Genomic DNA, 27479 nt, shown 5'->3' on the forward strand with positions numbered 1-27479 from the left:
TCTCTCCGTGGTTATTTGAGAAATTGGACATTGTAAAGCCACCATCCTCAAGTGAACTCAAGTAACTGAGCTCCCGCTTCAACAGATATTACATAGAAATTTAAACATGGATCTTTAAAAGAAAGATTCCTATATTTGCAACAGAAGCTTTTACAGTACAGGCCACCTCTTTTTTAATGTTTCATTTGAAAAGCTGTTTAAAAACCTGACAACATTTTCAAAGAAACTTCAAAGAAGAAATCAATGATTGCCTTCATCACGATGGTCCTCTATACTTCACTACCTATGAGATCAACAAGGTCACACAGAGCGTGTGAGTTTAACAGTTTTAGGTAAATTTGCTTATGTCATCTTATATCATACAACAATGGTGTCAACCAGAAAAACTTAATGGCTACTGTGTGATATTCATAATAGGCCTATGTCAAAATACATTTCATGTCTGACTGAGGATAAATAGATTGATCAATAAAAGTCTTAACTCAATAATGTATTAAAGTGAATGCAATTTGTCAGTATTTACAATAAATATTTGGTCGGTTTTTTTTTCCTTTTAGGTTTAATAATGTAAAATATAGCCTATGAAATGTCATTATTATTATTATTATTATTATTATTATTATTTAATAAATCAATATGGCCTATCAATAAGCCATAGAAAATGTTAATTTATGCACAGCTTTTAAAGTTTTAATATAAAATGTAAACTATCTCATTAACAGACCTAATGATAATAATAATAATTTCATTAAAGTAATTAATATTATAGTCAGTATTATTATTATTTTAAATATGTAACAACAAAAAATATACATTTATGCACATATTTTACTGTCTTCATGTAAAGCAGCTAGTCTAATAATAATAATATAAATAATTGATTTTCACATCTTTCTGTAATGCAAAAACAAAACACTTCACTTTCCTTAACCACAACAATGTATGGAATACCACAGAATTCCCATCTAGGGGCCGCTGTGTGGTGGGAGGAGCGGAAGTTGAGGAAGTCGTGTAGTAGATCGGGGAATGAAGAGCTCGTGTTTGTTCTAACGGTGTGCCGCTCAAGAGTCCAGGAAGCGTCAATAAAACCATCCTGATACTAAACACACACACACACACTCACTCGCGCGCGCGCACTTATCAGGACTGTGACTCGATCAGGACACTTTTGCATTATGCATTCGGACTGCAGGCTGCTGGGATGGACGCGTCGGTAATGGTGGGCAGAGGGACCGGAGGGGCTGCGGTCTTCATCCTGATCGTCTTCATCCTTCTCCTTGGTGCCAGAAGCTCGCGGGCACAGAAGGGTACGTGAACTTCAGAGGGGGTTAAAGTTTTTATGAGTTGCTGAACTTCTCCTTAACACCTTCAACACCCTGGGTTTCGGACTGATTGCGGTTTCACAACAAACTAACGTTAGTGGTTAAAGAATCGGACTGGTAACTGAAAGGTTGTTGGTTCAAATCCGGGCTCGGTTCATTAACTCACAATTATGTGTTTGATCAAGACACCTAAGTTAACCACACTAGTAAATAACCAAGACAATTAAATAAGACTGAACCTGGAATAAGTTCACTGGTTAGACACGTACAGCTAAATAATGACGGAGTTTGTGCTGCATACGTGCGCGTGCATTCATGCATTACTTACATTGTTGCTGTGCTACAGCTGGAGCAACAGAAGGACGTGATGACGCAGAGCCTGCCCCGCTGCTTTCCCAAATATGCAGAGAGTTCATGTGCTGTCCAGTGTCAAGCTGTTGCATTAAAACAGAGAAACTAACAGCACACATATTTGAGTACTTCTCAAGCAATCCGAGATTAACTCGGTAATAAATACAAATATTTGAGAAATATCATAAAAATAACGCACTCTCATGAGATTAAGATGTAATATATCTATCTATCAGTCAGCGATTAAAAAAAGTTTGATTCCCACATTGAATGTAGCCAAGACATTCAGATATATACAGAAACTGGATTTTAAATAGAAACCTACATGAGAAATATATTCAGGAAAACATGTGACAACTAGCCAGTCTCATACTGATCATTATTTGAAACAACTAAAAGTGTCAGAAATATTGTTAAAAATAGCATGACATTTTAGAAATCATGCTGATTTGGTGCTCAATAGTTTTTTTTTTTTTTTTTTTTTTATCAGTATCACTGTTTAAAATAGCTTTAATGCTTAATATTTTTGTAGAAACTGTGATACAATTGTTTTCAGAATTCTTTGATGAATAGAAGGTTCTGAAGAACAGCACTGAAATGGAAATCTTTAGCAAATGTTTTTACTGTCACTTTGATTAATTTAATAGCTTGCTGAATTAAATTGAAAACTTGCTTAATTAAAATATAAACAAGGAAAATTCAGTGAAACATGAAAATTTGCCAGTTTCTCTTATTTTCAGACTGTTATCTGAAATAGCTGGCAGTATTTCTGTGCATAAAACTTTGGAAATATAAGGTTTGTGTGGGTGGAGTAAAGCTAGGGGAAACATTGAGGCTAGAGGTGTGTGTGTGTGTGTGTGGATGGGGCTGTTGTTTTTGCTCCGGGGGTCTGAATATTGTCCAGCAAGGATTACGTAACAACAGCGCAAGCTGAGTTTCATTCGGTGTGTAAACGCGTGACAGGCAGCGCAAGCAGCTGCATTGCAATGCGATCTCATCTCTCTCGCTCTCTCTCTCTCTCTCTCTCTCTCTCTTCCTCCTCTTATGAAGATTCAACAAGGACAATCTTCTGCACAATTTTCAAGCAAAACATTTCACAAAATGAAGTTTAAGTTTTAAGTGACAAAACATCTGTGCATAATCAAGACAAAATTTGGACACTATCAAACATAAGTTTACCTTAATCTATGCTGATTGTACCGCATTAAGATTAGACTGTTATTTCCATAACACTAATAAAGAGTTCCATGCTAAATGATATAACCTTGGAGTAGTATCTTCTTAACATCATGGTGCATGATGTATATATCAAAGTACCTTAGAATCTGAGCTCTGCAGAGTGCTTGATCATTTCTGGATGTTTTTCAGGGGATGGCTGTGGACACACAGTGCTGGGTGTGGGCAGTGGAAGCCTGGCATCTCTGGGATACCCTCTGTCCTATCCCTCCAACTGTGTATGTGAATGGGAGATCAGCGTGACCATTGGACACACAATCATTGTGCACATTGCGGATCTTGACATAGACACAAATAACTGCCAAGTGTCTTACCTACGACTCTATAATGGCCACGGACCAGGGCGAATGGAAATTGGTGAGAAATCAGTTGTTGTTGTTTTTTCCTGGTCTTCAGTCAAATTTGTACTTCCAATATAAATTGAGAGAAGAAAACTACTTTATGCTGGGAACAAAGTCATTTCGTCTTTTCAAAACTTATGTAATCCATTGGCCTATTTACATCTGCTGTTAATAAAATGTGTTGTCCACAAGTTGCCAAAAACTGATATTAAAGTCAATTATGAAATTCTGCAGTGTTTAATTTAATTAAATATCTTTATTGTCATTATATGACAGCAGTTATTATTGCATAAGTATAAAACAAAAAATTATTTAAAATAAACCAAATAAAAATAAGAGTTACAAACAGTATAATCTACTTTTTGAGTAATTCACACTGGCAGTAACCTTAATGTTAAAATAATATTTTATAATATATTGTAAAAAGATGTTGTGTACTTGTATATACTTGTATGTTACTTGTATGTTCCTGTGACTCTGTGGTAGAGCATTGTTTTAAACAAATAAAAGGTCATGGGTTCAATTCCCAGGGACCACATATACTGGTAATAAAAGTGTCTGTTAAATGCATAAATGTAAATATACAGTATGTCACAATGAGAAGAAAAGATGTTTGCAATTTCCATTTTATACCCACTATAATACCAGGTGTAAACAGCGTCTATGTTATGGCAGCAAAACCACCCACTAATGTACGGAGTAGAGCCCGATATTAGGGAGTAAAAAAAGGCAGATACCGATATATCGGCCGATATATTATAGTACAGTACCAGTCAAAATTTTGACACTTTCCCATTTGTGTGTCCAGACATCTGACTGGTACTATACAGTATATACATAAACAATGTATATACATAAACACATTATTTGCAATGTTCACTCAAATGTGGTGATCAAACACTTATAATGACATGACATAGATATGTAATGGAGGCAGGGAATTTAAAAATTTTAAAATAAACTTTAATATCCAAAATGAGTCTGACATCAATGTACTGAACAGTAAAGTTGAAGTTCAGTTTTATTAATCTTTAATTCAATTCCATTCAACTTTATTCAGTTGAAGTTTATTTCACTTCGGAAAATTCATTCACATATTTGCACTACTGTCTTCATACACAGACGAAACTTACTAGAAAAGTGTGAAGTGTGACATAATATAGGGGAGCGCAGGGCACAAAATAATTCAGGGTTAGTTGTAACACACATGGTTTGAATATTTATTTTACCATAGTAAAATTTCAATTCTGTCTTAAGTAAAATGTTCATCTCAGTTTTTATTATTCATTTAAAATTAGACAAATCTGCTATTATTTTAATCTCCAATCTGTTATTTATTATTTTTAACACTGCGTTGCAATGTGCTTTAATATGAAATTATGTATTTTACAGTATTTACTTTAATTTTAATGAGAAACAACGAGAAACAGGTGTTAATGTTTCGAAATTATTATTCAAAGCCATGTAACATTTTTTCATGTTGTCACATTTAACTTTTTATAAAAAAAATTTGAGGGTAAATAAAGAACAAATGTACCAGACAAATGTAAAATTACTGTGGATAAAAAATATATATGTTCTGAACCTCATGTGGATTTACACAAACTGAGAAAGTCAAAAAGTGTTACTTTGTAACACTCTCCCCTACTGCTGTAAATATGTACAATATAAATTCACGTCTCACGCACTAAAACGCCATTTGAATGGAACGTGTACGTTCCCTTGGCACTGCAATAATGGCAGAATTTCATGTGAAGTCCACTTCACAGGGCACTTAGAACTTGAAGGGAAAGTGTTGACTGATGTTAGTATCTCCCGAACACGCCGGTGGATCTCCACCAAATTCGGGGGATCCTTTGAGCTTGAGGAGCCCTCTCGGATGCCTCCCTCCGCGTGTCGGTAGCCCCTGGGATCGCTAGATCAGTCGGTGCCGCACCGCAAATTAAACCACCCCTAACTCCCAATCCCAGGGGGATATCAACGAAGGGGTGGTCTCATTCAAAAGAGGGCCTGTAGACATAAAATCGATATGCATATGAGAGGGTTTGTCAAGCTGAAGGGATCCCCCTTATTTGGTGGTGACTCGCCACGCCATTACAGAGATATGGCAGTTCAAATTTTCAATGGTTTTCCATAGACCTAAGCTTTAAAGCATTTCATCCAGTTAGCCAGTAGCAAAAAAAAGGAGCGCGCTTTGCTGGACAAACAAAGTAATTACACAATTTCAAGCATTTTATCTGCATTTTATTTTCCGTAAACAAATAAATAATAGTAAAAAAAATAATATCGACCTCATATTTGCCGATATGAAATATCGGCGACAGTCTCATATCGGCCGATAATATCAGCAAAATTATATATCGGTCAGGCTCTAGTACGGAGTGCTTATGAGTAAGTGGAAAATAATTGAAAATGAATCCCATCTCTCTTTCTGCAGTAAAGTTTTGTGGAGGGAGAGAATGGAAAGACGCTGTCATAAAGTCTGAGGGGCATCAGGTCACAGTGCAGTTCATGAGTGGACCACACAACAACGGCCGTGGCCTCTTCCTCTCCTACACCAAAAGCCAGCACAAGGGTAAGCAGTCAATAAACATTTATTTTTTATCATCAAAGGTAACAAAAAAAAAAATTTTTTTATTAAAATAGAAGTATTTTTGTAACATTATTGTCATTTTTGAGCAATTTAATCATGCATCCTTGCTGAATAAAAGTATTGCTTTCAAAAAAAAATATGGTAGTGTACTTATTGTCCTGTATGTGTGAAAGCTTTTGCTTGTATGAATTAGTGTTGAAGTAGACTTGGATGTGTCTCAAGATGCAAAAATGAGCTGCTATGGCAACTGTGTGTGTTTGTTCAGATGAGACTGAGGGTCGTCTTATGAAACTGATTAGAAAGATTATTTTCAGGAGTGTATGTTTCTGACTGTAAGGGTGTTAGGGTTTTTGCTGGTTCCAGGGTGCGTCCAGAGAGCTAATAAATGGCATGCAGTTAATTTCAAAAGAGTCAATAATTTAAAGTAATTTAAAATGAGAGGAAATTATGTAATGGCTGTTGGTTCTTTATGTACAAAGACGTCATAGTGTTAGAAATGCATCTAAGCATGTTACTTTTCCCCACTTTTTTTTTTTTTTTTGTGCAAATGTTGATGTTTTCTGTGTGAAACTGGATGTTGCTAAGGTGTTGTGGGCTGTTGCTTATTGCCAATTAAATCTGTAGTTGCATCTCTGGCCACTCCTTCAGTGTCTTTTGGATTTACATTGCAAGTCAGATTGCTTAGAAAGTCAAGTCCAGTCAAGTCAAGGTTGTTTATATAGTGCTTTATACAAAACAATTTGCTTCCAAGCAGCTTCAATGTGAGGTGACCATTTGAAAAATAACTTCTAGAAATGTATCCATAATAACGATTACGTAATAGCACTACTCTAAATGCTTAGAGATGCCTAAAGTATACTTCAGTTTTGACACTTATGAATGCAAACGGTGTGTTCACAGCATGTTAAATTACCACAACTACAAGGTTTCAGCTTGTAAAAAGTGTCCACTTGTAAACTTGCATTTTCTGAAAGTTTTCTGACTTGTACCACCTGATTGCGGCATCACCATGCAGTACCATGCAAAATGATAGCGTCTTCAACAGTAAAATGTAGTTAAAGGGATAGTTCACCCAAAAAGGAAAGTTACCCCATGATTTAATCACCCTCAAGACACTGTAGGTGGATATGACTTTCTTCTTTCAGACGAATATAATCAGTTATATGAAAAAAATGTCCTGGCTCTTCCAATATTTATAATGGCAGTTAATGGTGGTCACGATAAGGTTTAAGACATTTGCATTACTTGTATTGTTGTAGCTTTGTCTGGTTACTCCAATATCATGATTTGTTACATAGATTTAAATTACATACTGTAGATTTGGTCTCTGTTTCTTTATCAAATGAGAAACAACAGACCATGCCAGTCTTAGTCCTAATTAGTACAGAGGATTTTATTTATTTTTTTATCTGTCTGTGTGTGTGTAGTTAAGACACTCGTGTGTGGTGTAGACACGTGTTTGGGGTTAGGGGTTTGTTCAAATAACTAGTTCTAATGCCTAAAGCATAAAAAAAAGTGATAGTTATTTTCGTAATAATGTCAAATGCTGCAGAAATGTTCAAACTGCTGTGTAAGCACATTTGTGAAGGTGATCTGAACAGCATGGCACGTCCTCCTAAACCTCCAAATCTGTGGAATCACAGCTGTGCACTTGTGTGTTTGATGTATCTTAACAATGACATTTGCCCTTTGACCTCTGGAGCTGTCTGCGGTCAGGGGTTCACACTGCCATGTGGGAGCTACACCTGTTTACCCCAGTGCTCAGAGACTGTGTGTTTGCGAGAGACAGAGAGAGAGAGAGAGATATCATATTTCCCATGAGTCAGGAAAGAGACAGATGAATCCATGTTGTGGGTGTGAGTAATGGGTACAATAACACCACAAAATACCTTGAACCTGAAATGCGCACACGTGGTCATGCACATTCCAACATTGTGGCGGGAAGTTTTGCAAGGGCGAACACCACTTATATATATTTTTTCCAGAAAAGCATAACGGATGTAACTCTAGTTGGTATTGATCTGTTCATTCAGTTGGAGGCTTTTATCCACAAAAATGAAACACAATACACCAGTCTGTTACACCACTTACTGAATGGCCAGTGCGCAGAAAACACACACATACACAACTGCCTATTATCTTTGTGTGGAAGGAGGACATTAATCAATAGTGTCACCACGGCAACCATCTGATGTGCTGCTTTATCTGACAGAAGTAAATGTATTTCAAGAGGGTTCAAAGAAAATGTGTCTCTTTTCTCATCTTTCAGACCTCATCACCTGTCTGGAAAAAGGAAACCACTTCAGTCAAGCGGAGTTCAGGTACCCACATATATTTATCATTTATAGCTGCCTGGGGTGTGTGTGTGCCTGCATGTTCTTGCGTACATGTGTGTCTATGTCTCATTTTGACATCCTGCATTTGCAGTAAATTCTGTCCTGCTGGATGCCTGACTGATTTCGGAGAGGTTTCGGGAACCATACCGCATGGATACAGAGATGTAAGTATGCCACTACTGAGTGGATGTTAGATTAAAGGGTTAGTTGAGCCAAAAATGAAAATACTGTTGTTATTATTCACTCACCCTCATGTTCTTCCAAACCTGTATGACTTTATTTAAAGAATGGTACAGGAGACATTTTTAGTAATGTGTTAATCCCAAGTATACAATGGTTTTTTTATGTAAATGCTAGTGCATATGTACAGTCGAACACATATGCTGCTTCCCCATTTGCATACAACCATCCTAAATATTATTCAATATTAGAATGAATGTCTCAAGTCAAAGTGCCGATCCATAGAAATTCTAACGGCTAATACTCTCCACAATCCACTGCATTGGACAAGGATTTGATTAGAACTACAAACATAAATAAAAAGTGTTACTAACATGGTGCATATGCTAGAACAATGGTTAAGTAGAGAGGTTTGGATAAAGTGGTTAAGTGATTGTTGAACCATAAGTGATGGTTGAGCGATTAATACTATTATTTAACCTGACAAAAAAAATATTTAATGTTATCCCCATTACATTTAATCTGCAGCAGTATTGTAACCTTTTATAAAGATACGTTTGGTCGTAAAATTCATCTAAATTCATTATTATGCAAATGCATGAGGAGAGTTCTTTCTTGTCATGAAAACCCACAACTGGCAGGTCAACGTATTACTTCATTTCACTCTAGTACCGTAGGAGATCAAATGAAACAGATTCTAAAGGATTGACATGGCAGTTTAAACAGTTATAGGATGCACGTAACTAAGTGACAGATTGGTATGTTTAAGACGCAGTTACGACGAAGTAGTATGTCCCAAAGCTTGCCTACATTCCTGCTACACATTCAAAAGTATGTATTTTTTCTTTACAAAATACTTTTAGTGCAAGGTTAGTAGGCAAATTAGGATGCAGCAGTAGCCTTTCAAAGTGAGGTCTGTGTGTACAAACATGCGTGCACTAGAAAGATTAATCCTTGTCCATTATCTGTGCTATTTCTCTTCAGAAGTCAACCCTCTACATTGCAAGTAAATCACTCACATATGTGACTAAATCTTCATTCTGGCGACTAAATGATGTCAAATATTAGCCAATGGCTAATAAATTCTCAGATTTTACTTGCCAGTGTGTTAGATGGAGGCTAAGTATAAGTTTAGCACAGATATATTTTCACTCGCGAACAACACTCTCTGACTGAGGGCTTTAGAGTTTGACTCTCCGTCAGGTGATCTGTGCTTTTTTGCAGTTCATCTCAATGGATGCACAGCATTCCTATGGAAGTCTTCAGCTTTAAGAACAGCTGGGTTTTCCCATAGTTGAACGAGTTAATGCATAAACGGCAATCTCATTGGCTGGCACTCACCTATTATCATCCCTGTTTTGAGTTCAGCAAATCAGTTCGAGCGAACGCACAAAACCTGATTAATATTCATGAATCTAACAGCTCAATAATCCTTAATAATTAGGGGTGCTCCGATCACGATCGGCCGATCGTTAATGCGCATCTCGTCAGTAAAGCCGGTTCTCTAATCAGCGGTAAATTCCCTCAGGTGCACGATTTAACATAGAGCTTCTTTTACATAGAGCCGTTGTAATAGTTCTTATTTATTAGAATTTGTATCATTATTATCTTATTTATTTTAAGTTACTTTTTCCAAATTATTATTATTATTATTATTTTTACAGAGAAACACTGAATGACCAAAAAAGCACCACCACCAGTCCAGTTAAAATGTTCAGTTAAAATGACTAATATGCATTCAAACATGGTTATCAAGTTTACTTCTAATTACTAAAGTGCTATTATTAAATAATACTTGATTATTATAAAGCTTGACTGACTGACTGATGTTAATAGTGTATTTTCAGATATTTAAAAAAATATATTTTAGTTTACTCACCAGACTGATATTTAAAAAACTGCGCCATTTTACAAATATTTATATATATATATATATATATATATATATATATATATATATATATATATATATATATATATATATATATATATATATATATATAATATTTTTTAAATGGCGCAGTTTTTTAATATCTGTCTGGTGAGTAAACTAAAATATTTACTAGCCAATGGTGAATCAATTGCCAAGGTGTCCGTAGAGGGTTGGAAGTTATGAACTCTCACGTATACACTGCATTTCAACCTTCATACACTGCATGAAGAAACTGACTATCATTTCATTATTCACTGATTATTTTCTTCTCCAGTGAGCTCCCAACTTGAGAATCACTGTGAATGACTTGTCATTGAATTCTGGAAAAACCAGACACCGCTCAGGGACACAAGGAGTGTGTGTGCTGTTGGTTCAGCATTATATTATTTTTTAATCCTCTTTAACTGCGGTCATTCAGCTCTTTAAAGTAAAGTATTCTCTATGGCTTCATGTTTGAAATGTTTCTTTGCATTCTTAAGTGTTTATAAAAGTGTTATTCATCCTTTAAGGAATATGTATATTGATGTAATACAAGTTAAAAGGAATTCACTTAGAAATTATTTATTCAGAGAATTGCATCTTTTTAGTAAACTGGTCAGGAAACTGTTGAAATTGCACAATTGCACACAACTGTCATGCTAACACGTTATGTTTTACCTCTTTGGTTATACTTTTAAAGCAACAGCATATTTGAAACTTCTAGTGTATAAGTGGACGACCTAATGTTTTTTACAAATTAAGGTATGAGTCTAAATTATTGTCTGTGGTAAAAGCTGCACTGAAAAAAAAATTTCATTCAACCAATTAAAAAAATTTAGGGTAATGGTTCACATCTATATTTTATTACTTGAAAAATATACTTTCTATCAGGTTTTACTAAATAGTTTTCATAGACAGAGAAAATATTGTTTAGAGCAAGTTATTTATTTTTAATTGTTGATGAAAGTAAATTAATTTAAATTCTATTTTTGATCTAAACAAAAAGATATAGATTTAATTAAAACAAACTTTCTCATTTAAGAAATATTAGAATAATTTAGTTTTCTCAATCAAATATATAAAGATTCAATTAAACAATTGTTTTAAATTTAAGAAATATGTATTAGAAATATTTAACTTTATCCAATCCAACAGATATAGATTTAATTTATCTTAATAGAATAGTTAATAGAAATTTAGTTTTATACAAATAAAAACATTAATTTAATAAAACATGATTACCATTAAGAAACATCATTAATAGCATCTGATACAAATCTAATCCAAAAAGACATCAATAATTTTCAATACATCATTTTATTAACATTTTACATATCCGTAACTTGCTACTAAGGTGTCAGATTTTTAACATTCTTCTGAGTTTGACATTTTCAGATTTTTAAAAACATTTTTTAACATTTAGTGGCTGGTCGTCGCTTTTTTTGTTTAATACGCATGCGCAGGCATGCTCGAAATTGTACATTCATCCAAACAAATATTTTTCCGTTGAGCACTTAATGAAAAATATTTATATTCAACAATGTTTTGAACGAAAAAAATATTATTTGAAAAATGAAACAAATAATTGTAAACTAAATTGAAAGACAAATTATTAATTAGATGAGGTACTGCTTGAAAACTTTTTTTCAGTGTGTATTTAACAGAAGAATTTTTCTTTTAGAGCGACCGCACGCTGGGTTAGCCGTACATTGATTAGGTCATTGCTGATGACCTCATCACTGCTTTAATTCTTCCTGTTTGCTTTAAACTGTAGATGATTTCATTTTGTCAGTTTGAACACAATAGGTAGTTATCTTCTTGAGAGCATGTTTCTAACTTGAAATCAGTGTTTAAGGGTGTATGAATAGGAGTTTGAGGGAAAGACAGAGTGAGAAGCAGACGTTCTTTTGAAGTTGAGTCATTGTAAATGATTCTGTGTGTCAGTTTTAGAGCTGTTAGTCTCCTAGGGGTGTGTTGGTGTGTGCGTCTGTGTGTTTGGATGTATGTGCGTGTGTTTTTAATGTGTGTATGACAGCGTGTTTCTCTGGGAGATGTTAGATCAGGTTTGGCTGAATGGTTTTCTAATGCAGACCAGCTGACAACAGTCTTGTTTCTCTGCTCAGATACACCCTCAGAATTAGTTCGGGGCCCATATGACGCCTTTACAAATGTGTGTGTGTGTGTGTGTGGGTGTGTGTGCATGTGTGCCCAACGTTGTTTGTGGCGAGAGCAGTGTTTTATTTTGCCCAGAGGAAGTGGTGTATGTTTGCGGTGTCGTTGTGTGTGGGTGTTGAGAGTTTGCCTAGTGTGTGTGGGTGTTGAGAGTTTTTCTAGTGTTTGTGGTCTCTTTTTGGTTTGGAGTCCCAACTGTGTGTGTATGTTTAATCAGAACTGTCTTTTTTTTTTTCTTTTTAAACTAGCAATTTTACTATTTTTCTAGTGCCAGACAGCAAGTGGCTCTGGACATATACACACTGAGGTTATTTTCTTGAAGTCCTTCTGGGAAGTTCCTACTTATGAGTTTGGAAATCGGGATTTCAGCATGATGTGCATTCGAGTGCTACCGAGAATATACAGTATGTGCGCCATAAAACACGCATCTGTGGATCAGATTGTTTAAAAATTGTTTATTAGGACTGTTTTTTGTACAGGACTATAAGACTGATGTAAATCCATTTAAATTTATTGCATTCACATGCACAACAGACATTTCTGTTGATTTGTTTATGTGATTAATTGTGAAAGCCTTGGACACATTAGGCAAGTTAAGAAAGACAGGGAGATTTAAAGGTCCTAGTTCAACAAAACAGAGGGAGGAATGCACATTAGGTGTGTAAATGGTACTTGCATTTTGTCCTTTATGCGCTGCCACAGCAGATGGCAAATGTGGTACATTTCCTGTCACCTCATAAGCTGCTAAATGAGTTGTATTTTCTGACAAGCTTTATCATCGCTATTCTTCATCATTAGTTCACAAAATCCATGCAGAATTACGCTGTGTAGTCTGAATGTTGACTACACAGCGTAATTCTGCATGGATTTTGTGAACTAATGATTGAACAATTGAAACTTAACCAATTCCAAGTTGCATCTGACCTGATTCTTTTAATGGACACAAACATATTTGGTTATTTATTTGAGCGTCGACTGCAACTGACAGCTGAATTCATTACGAATTGACATTGACAGCCAATTTTTCTGTTGGTTTCAAATGTTCAAAAAGAGAGCAGAAAAAAAGCAAGCAGAAGAAATTTAAATTCTGTCATCATTTACCTTGTGTCAGTCCTGACCTGTATAACTGACTTCCTCCTGAGAAAAAAAGATGATATTTTGGAAAAAGTGTAAACAATGAAATTCTTATTTTTTGGTCCTCTATGACATCCATTACATGATAAAAAAAATAAAAAAAAAACATAAAAAAACAATTGTGTTCCACATGCAGAAGAAATAACATCATACAGGTTTGGAGCAACATGAGGGTGATTAAAGGATTATCCCTTTAATGAGCAAATTAAATGGTTGATGTCTGTCAGCTGTAGTTTACTGAGAATTACAGGATAATAATAATGCATTTCTGGTCGCTAATGTTTCTTGAAAAACATCTTGTATGTTGCTATGGTCACCACTATGTTAGCGGTTCTGAGTTTATAAGAGCGACTCATTTATTCTGTACACAACACTGAAAGATAATTTAAGAGATTTATATCCACAAATAAACTAATGTTCAAAAGTTTGAGGTCGTAATATAAAAAAAAAAGTTTTTGAAAGAAGTTTCTTATGCTTACCAAGGCCACACTTATTTAATAATGTGAAAAAGTATTATTAATATTGATAAAATAGTAATCATTTGAAATATTATCACAATTTAAAGTGACAGTTTTCTACATTATCATTCAGAAATCATTTAAAAACACTGATTTGGTGCTGAAGAAACATTTCTTATTATAATCAATGTTGAAAACAGTTGTGCTGCTTAATTATTTTAAAAATAATTAAGAATTATTTAAAATATATTTTTGAGGATTCTTTGATTAATCGAAGGTTTAGAAGAACAGCATTTATTTGAGATGGAAAACTTTTGTAACATTACCGATATATTTACTGTTACATTTGGTCAATTTCATGTGTCCTTGCTGAATAAAAAATATAAATTTCTTACAAAGAAAATGAACCGAGCCCAAACTTATGAATAGAATCGCGTGTGTGTATTTGGCCTGTAAGAACACTGTATTGTATGTGCATGTCTCAGTCTAAACTTTGGAAGAAGTTAGTCTAATGAATCATATGTCATTTTTTTTATCACAGTGGCATAAATGACAACACTGCAGTTCTGCTTCAAGGATGTGACCTCATTGTGCCAGGTCACAGCCTGTGGGTTTAAGGATAGTGAGTCAGTGTCAGCTGTCCTAATGTCTCACCGTCTCTTTCTGCAGTCTTCTCCTATCTGTCTGGCCGGGATACATGCGGGTGTGGTCTCCAACACTCTGGGGGGGCAAATCAGTGTGGTCAGCAGCAAAGGCATCCCACACTACGAAAGCTCACTGGCCAACAATGTAACATCTGTGCCGTGAGTAACCCATTTGCATTCTTGCTGGCTTTCTTCATGGGAAAATCACTTTCATTTGATTACAGGGCTTGCAAGGCAGTGTAGTATCGAAATTCCTCTTAATATGCTTTTCTGAGTCTTTCTGCAAATCAGTTACCTTTAACTTTTTAATGCCCTTTTTTTTCCTTTTTTATCTATCTATCTATCCATCTATCTATGTGGGGGGGGGGGGTTAAAATGTATATTAAAAAGTAAATATTGTATATTAAAAGATGTGTATTAAAAGTAAAATCCATCTTTCTTGAACTTGCAATTAAAAGTTGGAAAATAAATTTTATCTAAGCTTTATTTATATTATAGTTAATATTGTGTTATTATTATTATTATTATTTTATTATTTACTCATATATATATATATATATATATATATATATATATATATATATTTATTTATTTATTTTATTTTTTTTTTTTTCAGTATTTTGCAAGAGCATATAGAAGTGAATTAAGTACTTTCACGAACAGCAAAGTGGCACATGGATTCATCTTTTTTTATTATGAATTGTGCGTTGCCATAGGAACGAACAGTTTGTGAGTCAGAGGACCTGAACTGCTCTAAACTGTCATCTGGTAATTATGGTAATTCAGACATGACGTGAACACAGCTTAAACGACAGCTTAACATTTGCATACTTGATGCATTTGTTTGGAGCTAACTGTGGTTGTCTACACCGCAAAGATGATATTACGTTGTTTGTTGATTCTCGTGCACAGCCAGTGGAAAACTAGATGCATGCTGTGTGCAAAACATCTTTGATGCAGCATTTCATTTATACAGAATCAAAGCTCAAACCTTAAACTTAGTAAAGCATTTTACTGCCTTGCAACCACTGGTATTTATTTCTGTTTGGAAATGCAAATTCATTTTTGTGTGTAATAAACTGATTGATTGTTAGACAGAATGACAGCTGCGTCTTTGTCCCTCTTACAGTGGAAATCTCTCCCCCAGCCTTTTTACTTTCAAGACTAGCGGTGAGTGAATCAGTAATGCATCAAAAAATTATGTTATTATATCTTTAATTTAATAATGAAAAAGGGGAATATAATAGAGATTTTACATACTTTAATAAAGATTTAAAAATTATTATTTTTTCTTTATTCCTGTCACTTCTAAAGAAATGCCCAACACCTTGATGATCTAATAATAGAACCTTTAATTTTTACTCTCTTTAAGGTTGCTATGGCACTCTGGGATTGGAGTCAGGGGTGGTCAGTGATTTTCAGATCACAGCCTCCTCAGAGTGGGAATGGGGCGGTCACGGAAAGGAGCCCACTGTCTGGGGCCCCACAGGTGCTCGCCTCAAATCACCGGGACGTCCGTGGGCAGCAGCCAACAGCGACACAAAAGAATGGATTCAAGTGGACTTGAAGAAAGAGAAAAAAATAACAGGTTGAGTTTGTGTGTGAGAGAGCGAAAGAAAGGATCAGTGTGTTTGCATCTGTATCTTGAATGGTCAGTCATTTGCCTCTGCCTCTGCCTCTCAGGTATAACCACCACTGGCTCCAGCCTCCAAGAATATCAGTTTTACATTTCAGCCTATGAGGTGTTTTATAGCCACGATGGACAGCAGTGGAAACCCTATCAAGAAGTGGGATCAGATAAAAACAAGGTGTGGAGGATTGTTTGTATTGTGTTAGCTTAACTCGGTTCCAAAATCTTTTAATAAAGGATCCTAACTATCAGAAACTTTATAAATGAATGATTTGGAATGTTCTACGTTGGCAGCAAAGCCACTGTGCACAGAATACTTGACTTTCAATTCATTTTGACAGATATTTATATTACCCTAATGCTAGGATTTAATATAAGGTACATTTTTGGATTTCCCCTATCCACCATCTTGTATTTAATTTTATGCGATGCGATGCTATTGAATTTAAGGCACCATACATTGACTAGCCTATCCAGCTCAGTAGGTTTTGAAGCAGACCATGTGTTTTTTTCCTAATCTTCTTTTGTGTTTGGGGGTATTATAGAACTGCTGCAGAATGACATCACTGTTTGTATATTTCCAGGAAAAAGGGTTTCACCTTCCTGCGGTTTAAGGAGCCTGAAATTAAAGTGCACTCTGTTGTCATTAATAATAAATGTCCATTGACTGTCAGGGAGCTTAACGAGAACCGCATTGATTAGGCGTAAATAAGACGGACCTTGGTCCAAGGCCAAATGTTCTTTGTTGCCAAGACAATGTGTCCTTGTGTCTCTGTAACAGATTTTCCAAGCCAACACCAACTATCTCCAGGAAGTGCGGAACAACTTTATTCCTCCAATTGAAGCACGCTTTATCAGAATATGTCCCTTGCAGTGGCACCAGAGGATCGCCCTTAAAATGGAGCTGCTGGGCTGCCAACCTCATGCCGGTGAGACTAATCAGAGAAAGTGTCTCATTTTTGGCTAACTATCTGTGCTTAATATGATTGGACCTCTTTCTGTTGGTCAGCGAGGCCAAGAATCTTCCATTCAGCTCCTCCTCCCCCTCGCAGAAAAACCACAGTGCCCCCCCTACAGGAGAGGACGACACACACACCCAACATCCGAAACACCACCATGCCTCCGCACTCTCACGATGGTAAGAACACAGTTCATTTAGTTATTTAACATATGAGCTTTGTAATAAACATTAGTGAGCTGTCTCTATCCCTTGCTGTCTATATATAGGCTCCTACTTTCTTAGGGGTCATTCGTTCACACAGAATGCACAAAAAAAAAAAAAAAAAACTCAAGGCCTTTTAACCCACCCGCTGGGTTTTTAGAATGCTGTCATGAGCGAGCAGTGAATGCGATGGTCAATCACTTTACATAGAAAAACAATGAAAAAGCAGCACACTGGAAGACAAAAGCACATTCTGTGTGAACGTCCCCTCAGGCAGCATTCTTTGTGAAATGGAACCTCAAAAAATGTCTGAATTTAAGATGTTTTATCTAGACAGCAAACTTGATTTTCACATGCTTCTCATATGAAGTGCACACATTTCGGCTTTACTGTTAATTCCTGTTGATTCTCATTTAAGCATGTTGCTAAGTGAACAACTATAATTACTCTAATTATAAAAATACAAATTGCATGCAAACAAAAATGGGTGAAACAGCCCAATTTTAATGAGTTGTATCCATCTTTCATTCCTGTTTAATACTGAATACAATATTTAACATCAGTATATTTGCAGCATCTTGATTTCAGTGTTTTATTATTCATTTATTTAAACAAAACAGTATAAATGTTAATATTTAACGACATTTTGATAACTTAGCTAACAGACGATTGATGATAATAATGTGCTGTGTAAATGTAACAGAAGTGGCGCTGGTGGCAGTGTTGGTTCCTGTATTGGTGGTGGTCCTGACAACCCTGGTGTTAGTGATGGTGTGCTCCTGGCTGTGGAAGAACAGGTCAGTAAAACATTTCAATATCTTAACAAATTATTTGATTTCTGAATAGTTTTTAAAAATCACCAAGAGATCATTACGCTACAATATTTTAGCAACATATTAAAACCTTGTTGTGCATGAACATTTTAAACTAAATGCGAATAGCCTCAAAGGACAACCCATTTGAGATAACATCTTCACCATCTGTGTTCAAACCTACAGAAAAAGCCCAGAGGTGACTTACGACCTTCCACACTGGGAGCGCACAGGTGCGTCTGTTCTCAGTTGTTTACTCTTTTGCATCAACACCTAAATTAATTATTAAACATGCATGGATGTGTGTTTTAGTGTGGTGGAAGAGTATGAAACAGTTGCTGCCCTCTAAGTTGGATGGAGAAGACTGTGTTCGTTACAGTACCACGGCACGAGTAGACCACCAGAGACCCCGGGTGGTGCCTGCAGGTAAGCATACTAACAAACTGGTCAAATTAGTTTTATGTTCTCCAACAAACCATTGAACAATCTGTTTTCTGCCCATCCATGTAGAATATGCCCAACCACTTGTCACCGGTACTATGGCCTCTCTTGGACAAAGGTCAACGTTTAAGCCCGAAGAGGCTGGTGGCCCCGAGTATGATGCACCTATTCCCCCGGAACATTACCATGCTTACGCTGAACCCCTTCCTGCTTCTGGCACTGAATACGCCACGCCAATCATGATTGACAGGGCTAACCACCTATCAGGAGGCACTCTACCATTCAGGGGGCGTAGTTTAGTGGCTCGGACAGACAGCAGCCAATCAGCTAGCTCAGCCTATGACACACCCAAGAGCACATCTGATCAAGCCACACCCACAGAGGGACAGTTGTACCAAGTGCCACAGAATACCCACAGTGCACAGTCTCAGAACCAAGACTGACCAATCACAAAAGGGCGGACCCATTTGGAAACCCTGGGCTGAACACTACCTTTCCCAGAACTCTGCAGATCAGATCAGAATGTGCCGTCTCAAATTGTACACCGTGTAAGTCCTATCACTGAAATAACACACAGGAATGTCAGGAGAGAGAGAACAGCGGAGATCTCGTTACACTACTGTGTTCTGTAAGTGTTGTGTGTGTTCATACGTCTAAATGTGTGTGTACGAGTGCATATATGTGACTGTGCTCTGCTGTCAAACTGTGAGTCCTTAGATATCTGTGCATTTTTTTCTGAGAGCGGAGATGTATTCAACTTGATGGCTCATTGTAAGGCACATTTTTCCCTTTAGGCAAAGAAATATTCCGCCCTCACAGAATAACAAATGATCCCATTTAAAATTAATAGACAAACACTCTTATAACACTGTGATTCATTTTGCACTGTTGTATTGTATTCTGATGTTATATAGGTTTCTTCTTTGTGACATAGCTACACAGGCCTGTGCTGGTTCCTCTAGTTCTGTTCCAAAACCTAGTGAGTAAACTTGCCTACATAGACATCTTCCTAAACAATGCAGCATACTAACTTATAGGGGTGTATATCTGGCATTGATTTACTTAGCCAAAGATACAATATTTGCCCGTACCTCAAAACATGCTGAGATTTGGTTAGTTTAATGGATTCAGGGGTCGGCGATCGATATATCAATATTATGATGTTATGTGTCCATTTTCTTTTTTTTTTTTTACTCACAAATCCAGTCAAAATATAACATGAACATATAATTAAACTATTTGAAAATTGCAAAATTGCAATTCCTGTATCTTAGACAAAAAAAATCAAGTCGAGTCGTCAAGAACATCAGTAATCTAATGACATCAGTGTTTCTCAGTGTTTCACAAGTGTTTCAGTCTTCTGTGCAAATCTAGTGTCCCCATTAAGAAATACATCAAAATTAGGTACTCTGTTGTTGAAACAATATATTTATACAGAAGCATAAATGTATATTATATATAAACAAATGTCAAAAATATGGTTAAAGCTTAAAATATTTGATTAAAGCTCAAGTGACAATATGATGTCTCATTATAAAAAAAATTCTAGTAAACATTTAGATATTTCAAAAATATATATCTTTAACATTACATTGATGCACCACATCTTTAGTAACTGATTTAAAGCTTGAATACACAACTTTTTTCCTGAATTTTGCCCAAATTTACAATCTGGAAAAATCAATTCTTGTTGCCGAAAAAGTCACAGCCAGTCTGCAAATTTGAAGCGACTGATTTCACATAAGATTGTGCACCACAAACTCCCAATGGTGCCCAGTTTTTCCTCCGTAACCAAAGTCTGCAAATGTGTGATGCCTAGTGTTAAAAATCTTGTAGTGTATTCCAGCCATTATATGGAAACTTAGGGGTAACTATTTTGCAATGCTTAAGAATGGTTAGCATGTTGCTAAGCTAACTCATCAGCAGTCTAATAAGCACAAAAATACATTTTACACACAAATATTGGGCAAAATAGTCAGTTTTTACATATATTTAGCTAGTTAGGCTATAGATAGTTTTCATTATTGAATGATTTGGTTATTTATAATTAACAAAATATTTGTTACAACATGTCAGCCATCTTTTCACTGAACTCACTGCAATGTGCAGTGCTTTTTAGGCGAAAACATTTTATGCCTTAAAATGCTGTCTTGGTATGCAGCTCACAAGGTATTGGAACAGATGTTGGTAGCGTGCATTGTTTAGTTTAGTCTGAATAAATTAAAGTAGATTAACATTTATTCAGCGCAGGAACTAGCAAGGCCTTTCTTAAAAATAACGGTACTGCAATGGTGCAGGTGCTGCATTTTCAATTTCCATGGAAAAGTCCTCCGTGCTTGACTGCACATACACATTCATGCCAAATATATTATTAGTCATGCACGTCAATACCTGTGCCACGCAAACATCCATTATTTTTCCTGCTGATGTGTCTTGTATTAATACTCCCAAACCACTAACAGGTCAGGTTTAAGCTACCAAGCATGCACTGCTTTCATGGTTACACTGTCCTAATGGGTACCTTTACCAGATGTGACCCTATAGCAGTCAAAGGTTAAAGAGCAAAACACAGGATGCCTACATTCTTGCCTATAACACTCTGTGCATTGCTCTGTGCCAAGTTGTCTTTATATGTCTTTTTTTTTTCTTTTAATCGTTGACTTGACCAAACAACCTGATGGATAATCAGTCCAAGCATATTATCCATTTGATTTAATGTTATCAGACCAAACATTGCCTCACACTATGGATTTTGGATGCCAGGGTGATGTATGTTCAGAGTCAGATTTGTACACTGTTACATTTGTCCTTTAGTACAATATCAAAAAAAGTCATATTTCGGTACTTGCGATAGTTTACTGGCTTAAAGCAATGCAATGTCCACAGTGGTGTCTCTGTGGAAGTGCATGTATGTTTAATGTTTTTGTGAGTTTAAAAGTATACCAGATTCAGTCGTGTATGTGCATGTCTGCTTATAGTTTTTGAAATCCTGTCAGAGTTGTATGTGATGTGTTTCTGTGCAAGTCTGTTTGTGTCCATGTGTGTCTGCTGTTCACTGTACATCTGTCTCTAAATGATGATAGGTACTGTAGATTGATTGTATATAAAACAATTTTAAATGTTAAACTGAAGTTTTATATATATCTTTTTTAGACAACTGGATTAATGAATGTATCATGGCTTTCAAATTTATTCAGCAGTGCTGTTTCTTATTTTTATTTAATATTCACATAACTATTAACATATAAACGCACATTTATTAATGCGACCCCAGTTAAAATCCCAAAATTTATTTTTCAACATCAAAATTTCATATTAAAATAATGTAATTACATATGTGCAAAATAATATTTTTACACACATTTACCAATTCTTTTTTAATATTTTAATGACCCACTATTTTGTAGTTCATTCAAGTAGTGTTGCAGTGTGACCAGAACATTTTAAAGTTCAAATATTTTATGTCGTCCCTTAATTAATATCATAGGTCATAATGCAGGTGTAATAATTACAGAATAATTAGAAAACACTGCTGTCACTCACTGATACGTCATCTACTCCTATTGATTTTCCACCCGTGTATACAAAGTTCCTCAAAATCAATTCAGACCGACAAGTGTCCTAAAATGTCCTGCAAATATTAGCGCCTGACTGAGTGGAATTATATACTGACGAGCAAGGAGTTACTTTGTAAACTGTCTGGAGTATTGAAAGCCCGTAGCAAATACATAAGTCAAGTTTGTAAACTGATGCATTCTAATGCAACTTTCAAATTTCAAAATTGCCAGTCGTGTGCTGTATAACAAGTAAACGCGGTGTTCAGTAAACACACACAGGAGGTTTGTAATCGCGCTGCGCGTTCACAGAGCAGGATTGTCACAGGCGCCTCCTGCTGGCAGTTAGGACACATTACTGGTAACTGCAAATATGCGGAACATACTTAATACTGACTATTAATATTAATAATAGTCTGTAACTGCATACTGTTTAAAAACTATATATATACATATATATTTTGAAATTATAATTTCTTGTCTGAAAATACAGGCCAGTTTCACAGCTCAACAGAATATAATCATGAAGCTTATAGCGGGGTTCAAAAGTCCATGTGTAAAATGCAATTTTATGCAACTGTCTGCTTTCATACAGGTTTGTTTGTTTCCAATCCAAATCATATAATAACACAAATCACACACACTATTTTATTTTTACTCATATTTTAGTGTGAACTCAGAATTTTGAATCCCACTTTATATCATACTATAAATATAATTAGAGAACCGTATCAAATGGGCTTTGGTCAACACATTTTCTCAAAATTATAGTGTCTGATATGTAAACTTTAAAATAAATTTCAATAGTTTTCAATATGCCTAATAATGACCCTGTAGTGCAATTTGATGTCATTCTTTCCTGTTGGATATTTCCATCTTCTTTTGGTTTAGTCCTCCATGTTCTTGCCTTTTTTGCCCACTTTCACATAAACCATCGTGAGTACAACAGCTGCCACCAAAATCAGTCCACTGGTCACCAGGTACGCTATGGGCAGGAAGTAATTCTGCCCACCAAACCAGGTCACCATGGAGATCACCAGCTCCTTCCGACCTCTAAAGGGCTCAACAGGAAAATCTGGATTGATTGGTCAAGGCCAAACCTGCTTATGAAAAAAATACAAATAAATGAAAACTATTTGACACTGATGAATATAATCTCTTCGAGGAATTTTTCAACCAAAAAGAAAAGAAGACTTCATATAGTGACTATGTAAATTTGTAAGCCGTTTCATAGGTTTTGTCACCAAACTCAAAAGCCTGTCAGTGCTGCTAAACAATTTCCTTCCACTTACAACCAATTCTGTTCTCCATCAAGCAAAGGATACTGTAATTTATATAGAGGGTGTAGTTTCCAGGTGGCAGGCCTTCAGTGAAAGGCCCTTGAGCACGATTGAGAACCCCATAAAGCTTTTTGAAATTAGGGAAGGCTGCCTCTCTCATCCAAACAATCAGGTCGTCATTTATGAAGCCATTGTTGTTGGAGTCTGTGTCATCCAGCTCATAAACCGGACGCTGCCAATATAAGGGCCTAGTCGTGCCTGAAAACAAACAGAGAGACAAAAGTGAGAAAAACAAGACACGTTATGTTCATAAACAGGTGGTGTAGGCCTATATGGTGTGTAGCCGACCTTCAAAGGCTCGTTGGAGTGTGAACGTGTCGTTGGTCGGAGGGTTACGGAACTTGACGTTTTTGTCCGTGTACCATGCAATGCCTTTCCTGTAGAGTGGAACTTGTATTTCTGACCCAACCGCTGGATTATACATCACTGTTAATGAATCTAAAGAAAAACAAACAAAAAAAAACACTACATACATATATATATATATATATAAATAAACAAGCACAAACAGAAGTAAGTAAAACCGCTTGATGGCATAATTCTACAATGGGTCTTACCATTGAACATGCTGTTGGCCACGGCACCACAGGGGGCAATGGGCACTCTGTTTGCATCGTAATCGAACGGAGCGCAGTACGAACTCGGTGCCTACGTGAGCAAGAACAACATCTTAAATTGTGATAACAGCGCCACTAATGTGAAGCATAATGAGAGATCAAATAAAGACAGACGTTATTTTAATCAGTGTGTGGGAGGAATGAGGAGAGAGCGTGAAACAGGAGTGCAAAACAGAAGGGGAGTGAGAGAGATGTCGAGCACCTTCAGGTTGTTCTTCCTCCCCACCATCTGTGCATCATCGCGGGAGTCCATGTACCTCCGCAGGTTCTGATGAAAGTTCCTCAGACCGTAGTAAAAGAATACATCACCCTGAGGGAGACAAATTACTACATCATGTTAAAAGGAAACTGGCTGTTGATAAATGAGGTTCACAAGGTTGTCTGGTTGAAATTAGGCAGCAGACTTTTTTTAAAAAATATGCCTTTAATCTAGGACATCTTCTCTTTTATTAAAACTTTTTATCAAAGTGGTCTAAGAACACAAACTTGCAATAGAAAACTATTGGAGCCAATTGGAGGAAATTGTTTATACAAAAAGAATAAATGGACATCTACAGTATTGGGCAGAATATAATAATAATAATAAAATAATGTGTTAGCCTACTTTATGTAGCCTAAATCATCCTTTTAGCAGTGGGACTGTACAAGGCAAGGCAGGTTTATTTATATACCACATTTCATTCACATTGTTAATTCAAAGTACTTTACATAAAAGAGAACAATAAAAAGGTGGATGGAAAAATTTCCCTGAAATTTTGCATATTATAAAAGCTGAATTTGCATCACCAGCAGTCTTCAGTGTCATATATGATCCTTCAGAAATCATTCTAATAATACTGATTTGGTACTCATTATCAATGTTAAAAACTGTTGTGCTGCTTAGTTTTTGTGGATGCACTATTTTCAGGATTATTTTAAGAATAGAATGTTTAAAAGAACAGCATTTTTTAATAAAAATGTTTAGTAACCTAACATTCTAAATGTCTTTATTGTCCTTATTGCTCAATAAAAGTATTAATTTCTTTTAAAAAAAATCTTCACTCAAAACATTTGAAAGGTATTGTAAATAGTCATATTAGTAGACTATATAGCCAGACCCACCTGGAATGTTTTTGGAACCTGGAAGCTGACTGTGCATGTGCAGGGTGTTTTGGAGGCGATGACATGCTTCCTCAAATCAAAGCACCGTTCACATGTTCCAGCATTGGTGTAGTCGACCTATGCAACAAAAAAGAAAAAAGACCAACATTCAATATGAATGTAAAATGTGACTTGTTGGAGTCATGGCAACACGTACTCCACGTACTGTTTTTTAATATGTAACCCTCTCTGATAATTGAAGGCTTTTTCCTTTGCTTGCTATGTGAGTGCCTGGATGTGGATTTTTTTTTTTTTTCAATGGAATCCACTTTTTGTTTTCAACATACTTCAACATGTTGAGCTGTAGCAGTCATTCTATAATTCATATATTAGTCATTTTATAATTTAGGGTATTTCACATCAGCAACAAAGTGTAAAATCATCATTTCTCAATAAAACGACAACAGGTTTCAATTTAGGCCTATATTTCATCAGTGTAATTTATCTACTGAATGCCCAGTCTAAGCATTTAACACCATCATTTTTATATTAAAAAGTTTATATACAGTGTGTTTGTGTGTGTGTATAAAATTTCAGATGCCACTTAGAGGCTTTTACATCTGAACTCTTCATGTTGCTATTCAGTTGCTAAGCTTTGTGCTTGGTGGTATGTTTTTTTTATTTTTATTTATAAGGATTGTTAAAAAAAAAAAAAAAAAAAAAAAAAAAAAAATCCCCCAAAGCAATGATATTCTGGTCTGTCTCTACATTATAATGACAATGACATTCTGGACTCTACAGTATGGCTGCCCTAGCATGCAGTGCTAATAGCAAACAACACAGTTGGCTCACTGTCCATTGTAGTTACTTTAATTAAACAACTGAATGAATGTCTTTATCAGTGTATTATTAACAGTTTGTCTTTTGCGAAACTAAGATGTTAAATGTATGAAATTACATGTTAGATCTATTACAACAACAAAAAAATAGCAAAAGAACGTGACCAACACATTGTTACACTATAAGAACACACTAAAATCACTCTCTGATGGATTTGTTTCCATATGAGAACACATCTTCCTGGTCTATTTCTCCTCTTCCTGCTGCCTTGCAAGCTCGCACATGATAAAAACATGTCTAACCTTCAGTTCGTATGTGTTCTCAACAGTGATGAAGAGCCATATGCCCAGGAACAAGCACACAAGAGAGAGGATGTAGAAGGTTGGCAGCACGGTCTGTGCCGTGAGAGATGGAGACCAGGCAGGTAACCTCTGCTGTTTAAACGCTGAGTTATCCGGACGCCTCGACAGCGGCCCTGTACCTGCCTGCTTCTTTCCCATCTCGGATTCTCCAAAACTTCACAAAATAACACAAATTCAAATACGCAAGTGTTGTTTTCAACTGCCACCCAAGGAAGTTTTCCCAGTTCCGAGTGTGACTGAACCTTTGAACCTGAAGGGACTGTTACTTATTAACTACAACCACTCCACCTTATACAAACAGAGAACTGTTCTCCCTGTCTTTAGCTCCGACTGTTAAACCTCCCCAGCACTCCACACATTCTTTTCCATTAGAACTGAGTCTCTCCTCATTCCTGGACTCTGCTGTAATGTGTGGGAGCAGCATCTGGGTGAATGTGTGTGTGCTTGGTGCACGAGTTTGTGTGTTGTAACAGTATATCCTGAATAAAGTATCAACAGTCTATCATGGGAGGGGCTCCTGGTGTACAAAGACAAAAAAACTGAAAAAGGGATTGATGTTTTTGACTAATCAGGGTTTTTTTTATTTTTTAGAATCATAGAATAAAATATAAATTCACACACAATATTTTTTTCTTGCAGCAGGCATATGTCAAAAATACATTACAATGGCTCTATTCCATGTTGAACAATTAAAGAACACTTGCTTAATAGAGTCTTATTTTATCTGTTCCTTCACTGCAGCTCTGGAATGGACCATGGTCCGTCATTGTTTACCTGAGACAAGAACAAAATAATTCTAGCTGTTTTTTATTTTTCAGTTATCATAGTGTAGTTCAAGTTTAAAGTGAATTAAATCTTAAATAATAACAATTTTGTTTTACAAGCTAGTCTTTCTTTCCCGGGAAAATTGACAAATTATATTATTGTACACACAGCTAACGTCAGCAAGTAAAAAAACATTC

At 35.9% G+C, this 27479-nt stretch overlaps 2 protein-coding genes across 2 annotated transcripts; one reads left to right on the forward strand and one right to left on the reverse strand.

Moving 5' to 3' along the window:
- The first annotated feature begins 986 nt into the window (after window positions 1-986).
- LOC113053193 (discoidin, CUB and LCCL domain-containing protein 2-like) lies at window positions 987-21850 on the forward strand. The gene is made up of 15 exons (XM_026218017.1): window positions 987-1307; window positions 3042-3266; window positions 5688-5825; window positions 8113-8164; window positions 8271-8343; window positions 14705-14838; window positions 15809-15849; window positions 16052-16267; window positions 16363-16487; window positions 17091-17238; window positions 17319-17447; window positions 18175-18268; window positions 18470-18516; window positions 18596-18709; window positions 18794-21850. The coding sequence occupies exons 1-15, from the start codon at window positions 1202-1204 to the stop codon at window positions 19165-19167; spliced, it is 2016 nt and encodes a 671-aa protein (XP_026073802.1). The 5' UTR covers window positions 987-1201; the 3' UTR covers window positions 19168-21850.
- On the reverse strand, window positions 21322-27061 carry LOC113053194 (cell cycle control protein 50A-like). Its single transcript, XM_026218018.1, has 7 exons — window positions 26458-27061; window positions 25337-25453; window positions 24438-24545; window positions 24176-24266; window positions 23907-24056; window positions 23604-23816; window positions 21322-23353 (listed from the first exon to the last, which is right to left on the reverse strand). The coding sequence occupies exons 1-7, from the start codon at window positions 26653-26655 to the stop codon at window positions 23166-23168; spliced, it is 1065 nt and encodes a 354-aa protein (XP_026073803.1). The 5' UTR covers window positions 26656-27061; the 3' UTR covers window positions 21322-23165.
- Between the last annotated feature and the right edge of the window lie 418 nt (window positions 27062-27479).

The sequence above is a fragment of the Carassius auratus genome, chromosome 34 (assembly GCF_003368295.1).
Source record: "Carassius auratus strain Wakin chromosome 34, ASM336829v1, whole genome shotgun sequence".
In the NCBI taxonomy this organism is placed as follows: Eukaryota; Metazoa; Chordata; class Actinopteri; order Cypriniformes; family Cyprinidae; genus Carassius; species Carassius auratus.

Bases quoted from the DNA above. Each gene is read 5' to 3' on its own strand.
- LOC113053193 (XM_026218017.1), top strand. From the start codon at position 1,202: ATGGACGCGTCGGTAATGGTGGGCAGAGGGACCGGAGGGGCTGCGGTC. The intron at 15,850-16,051 runs GTGAGTGAATCA...ACTCTCTTTAAG, and splicing joins TTTTACTTTCAAGACTAGCG to GTTGCTATGGCACTCTGGGA. The intron at 17,448-18,174 runs GTAAGAACACAG...TAAATGTAACAG, and splicing joins GCCTCCGCACTCTCACGATG to AAGTGGCGCTGGTGGCAGTG.
- LOC113053194 (XM_026218018.1), bottom strand. From the start codon at position 26,655: ATGGGAAAGAAGCAGGCAGGTACAGGGCCGCTGTCGAGGCGTCCGGAT. The intron at 25,454-26,457 runs GTTAGACATGTT...TTTGTTGCATAG, and splicing joins AGAACACATACGAACTGAAG to GTCGACTACACCAATGCTGG. The intron at 24,057-24,175 runs GTAAGACCCATT...GTTTTTCTTTAG, and splicing joins GGCCAACAGCATGTTCAATG to ATTCATTAACAGTGATGTAT.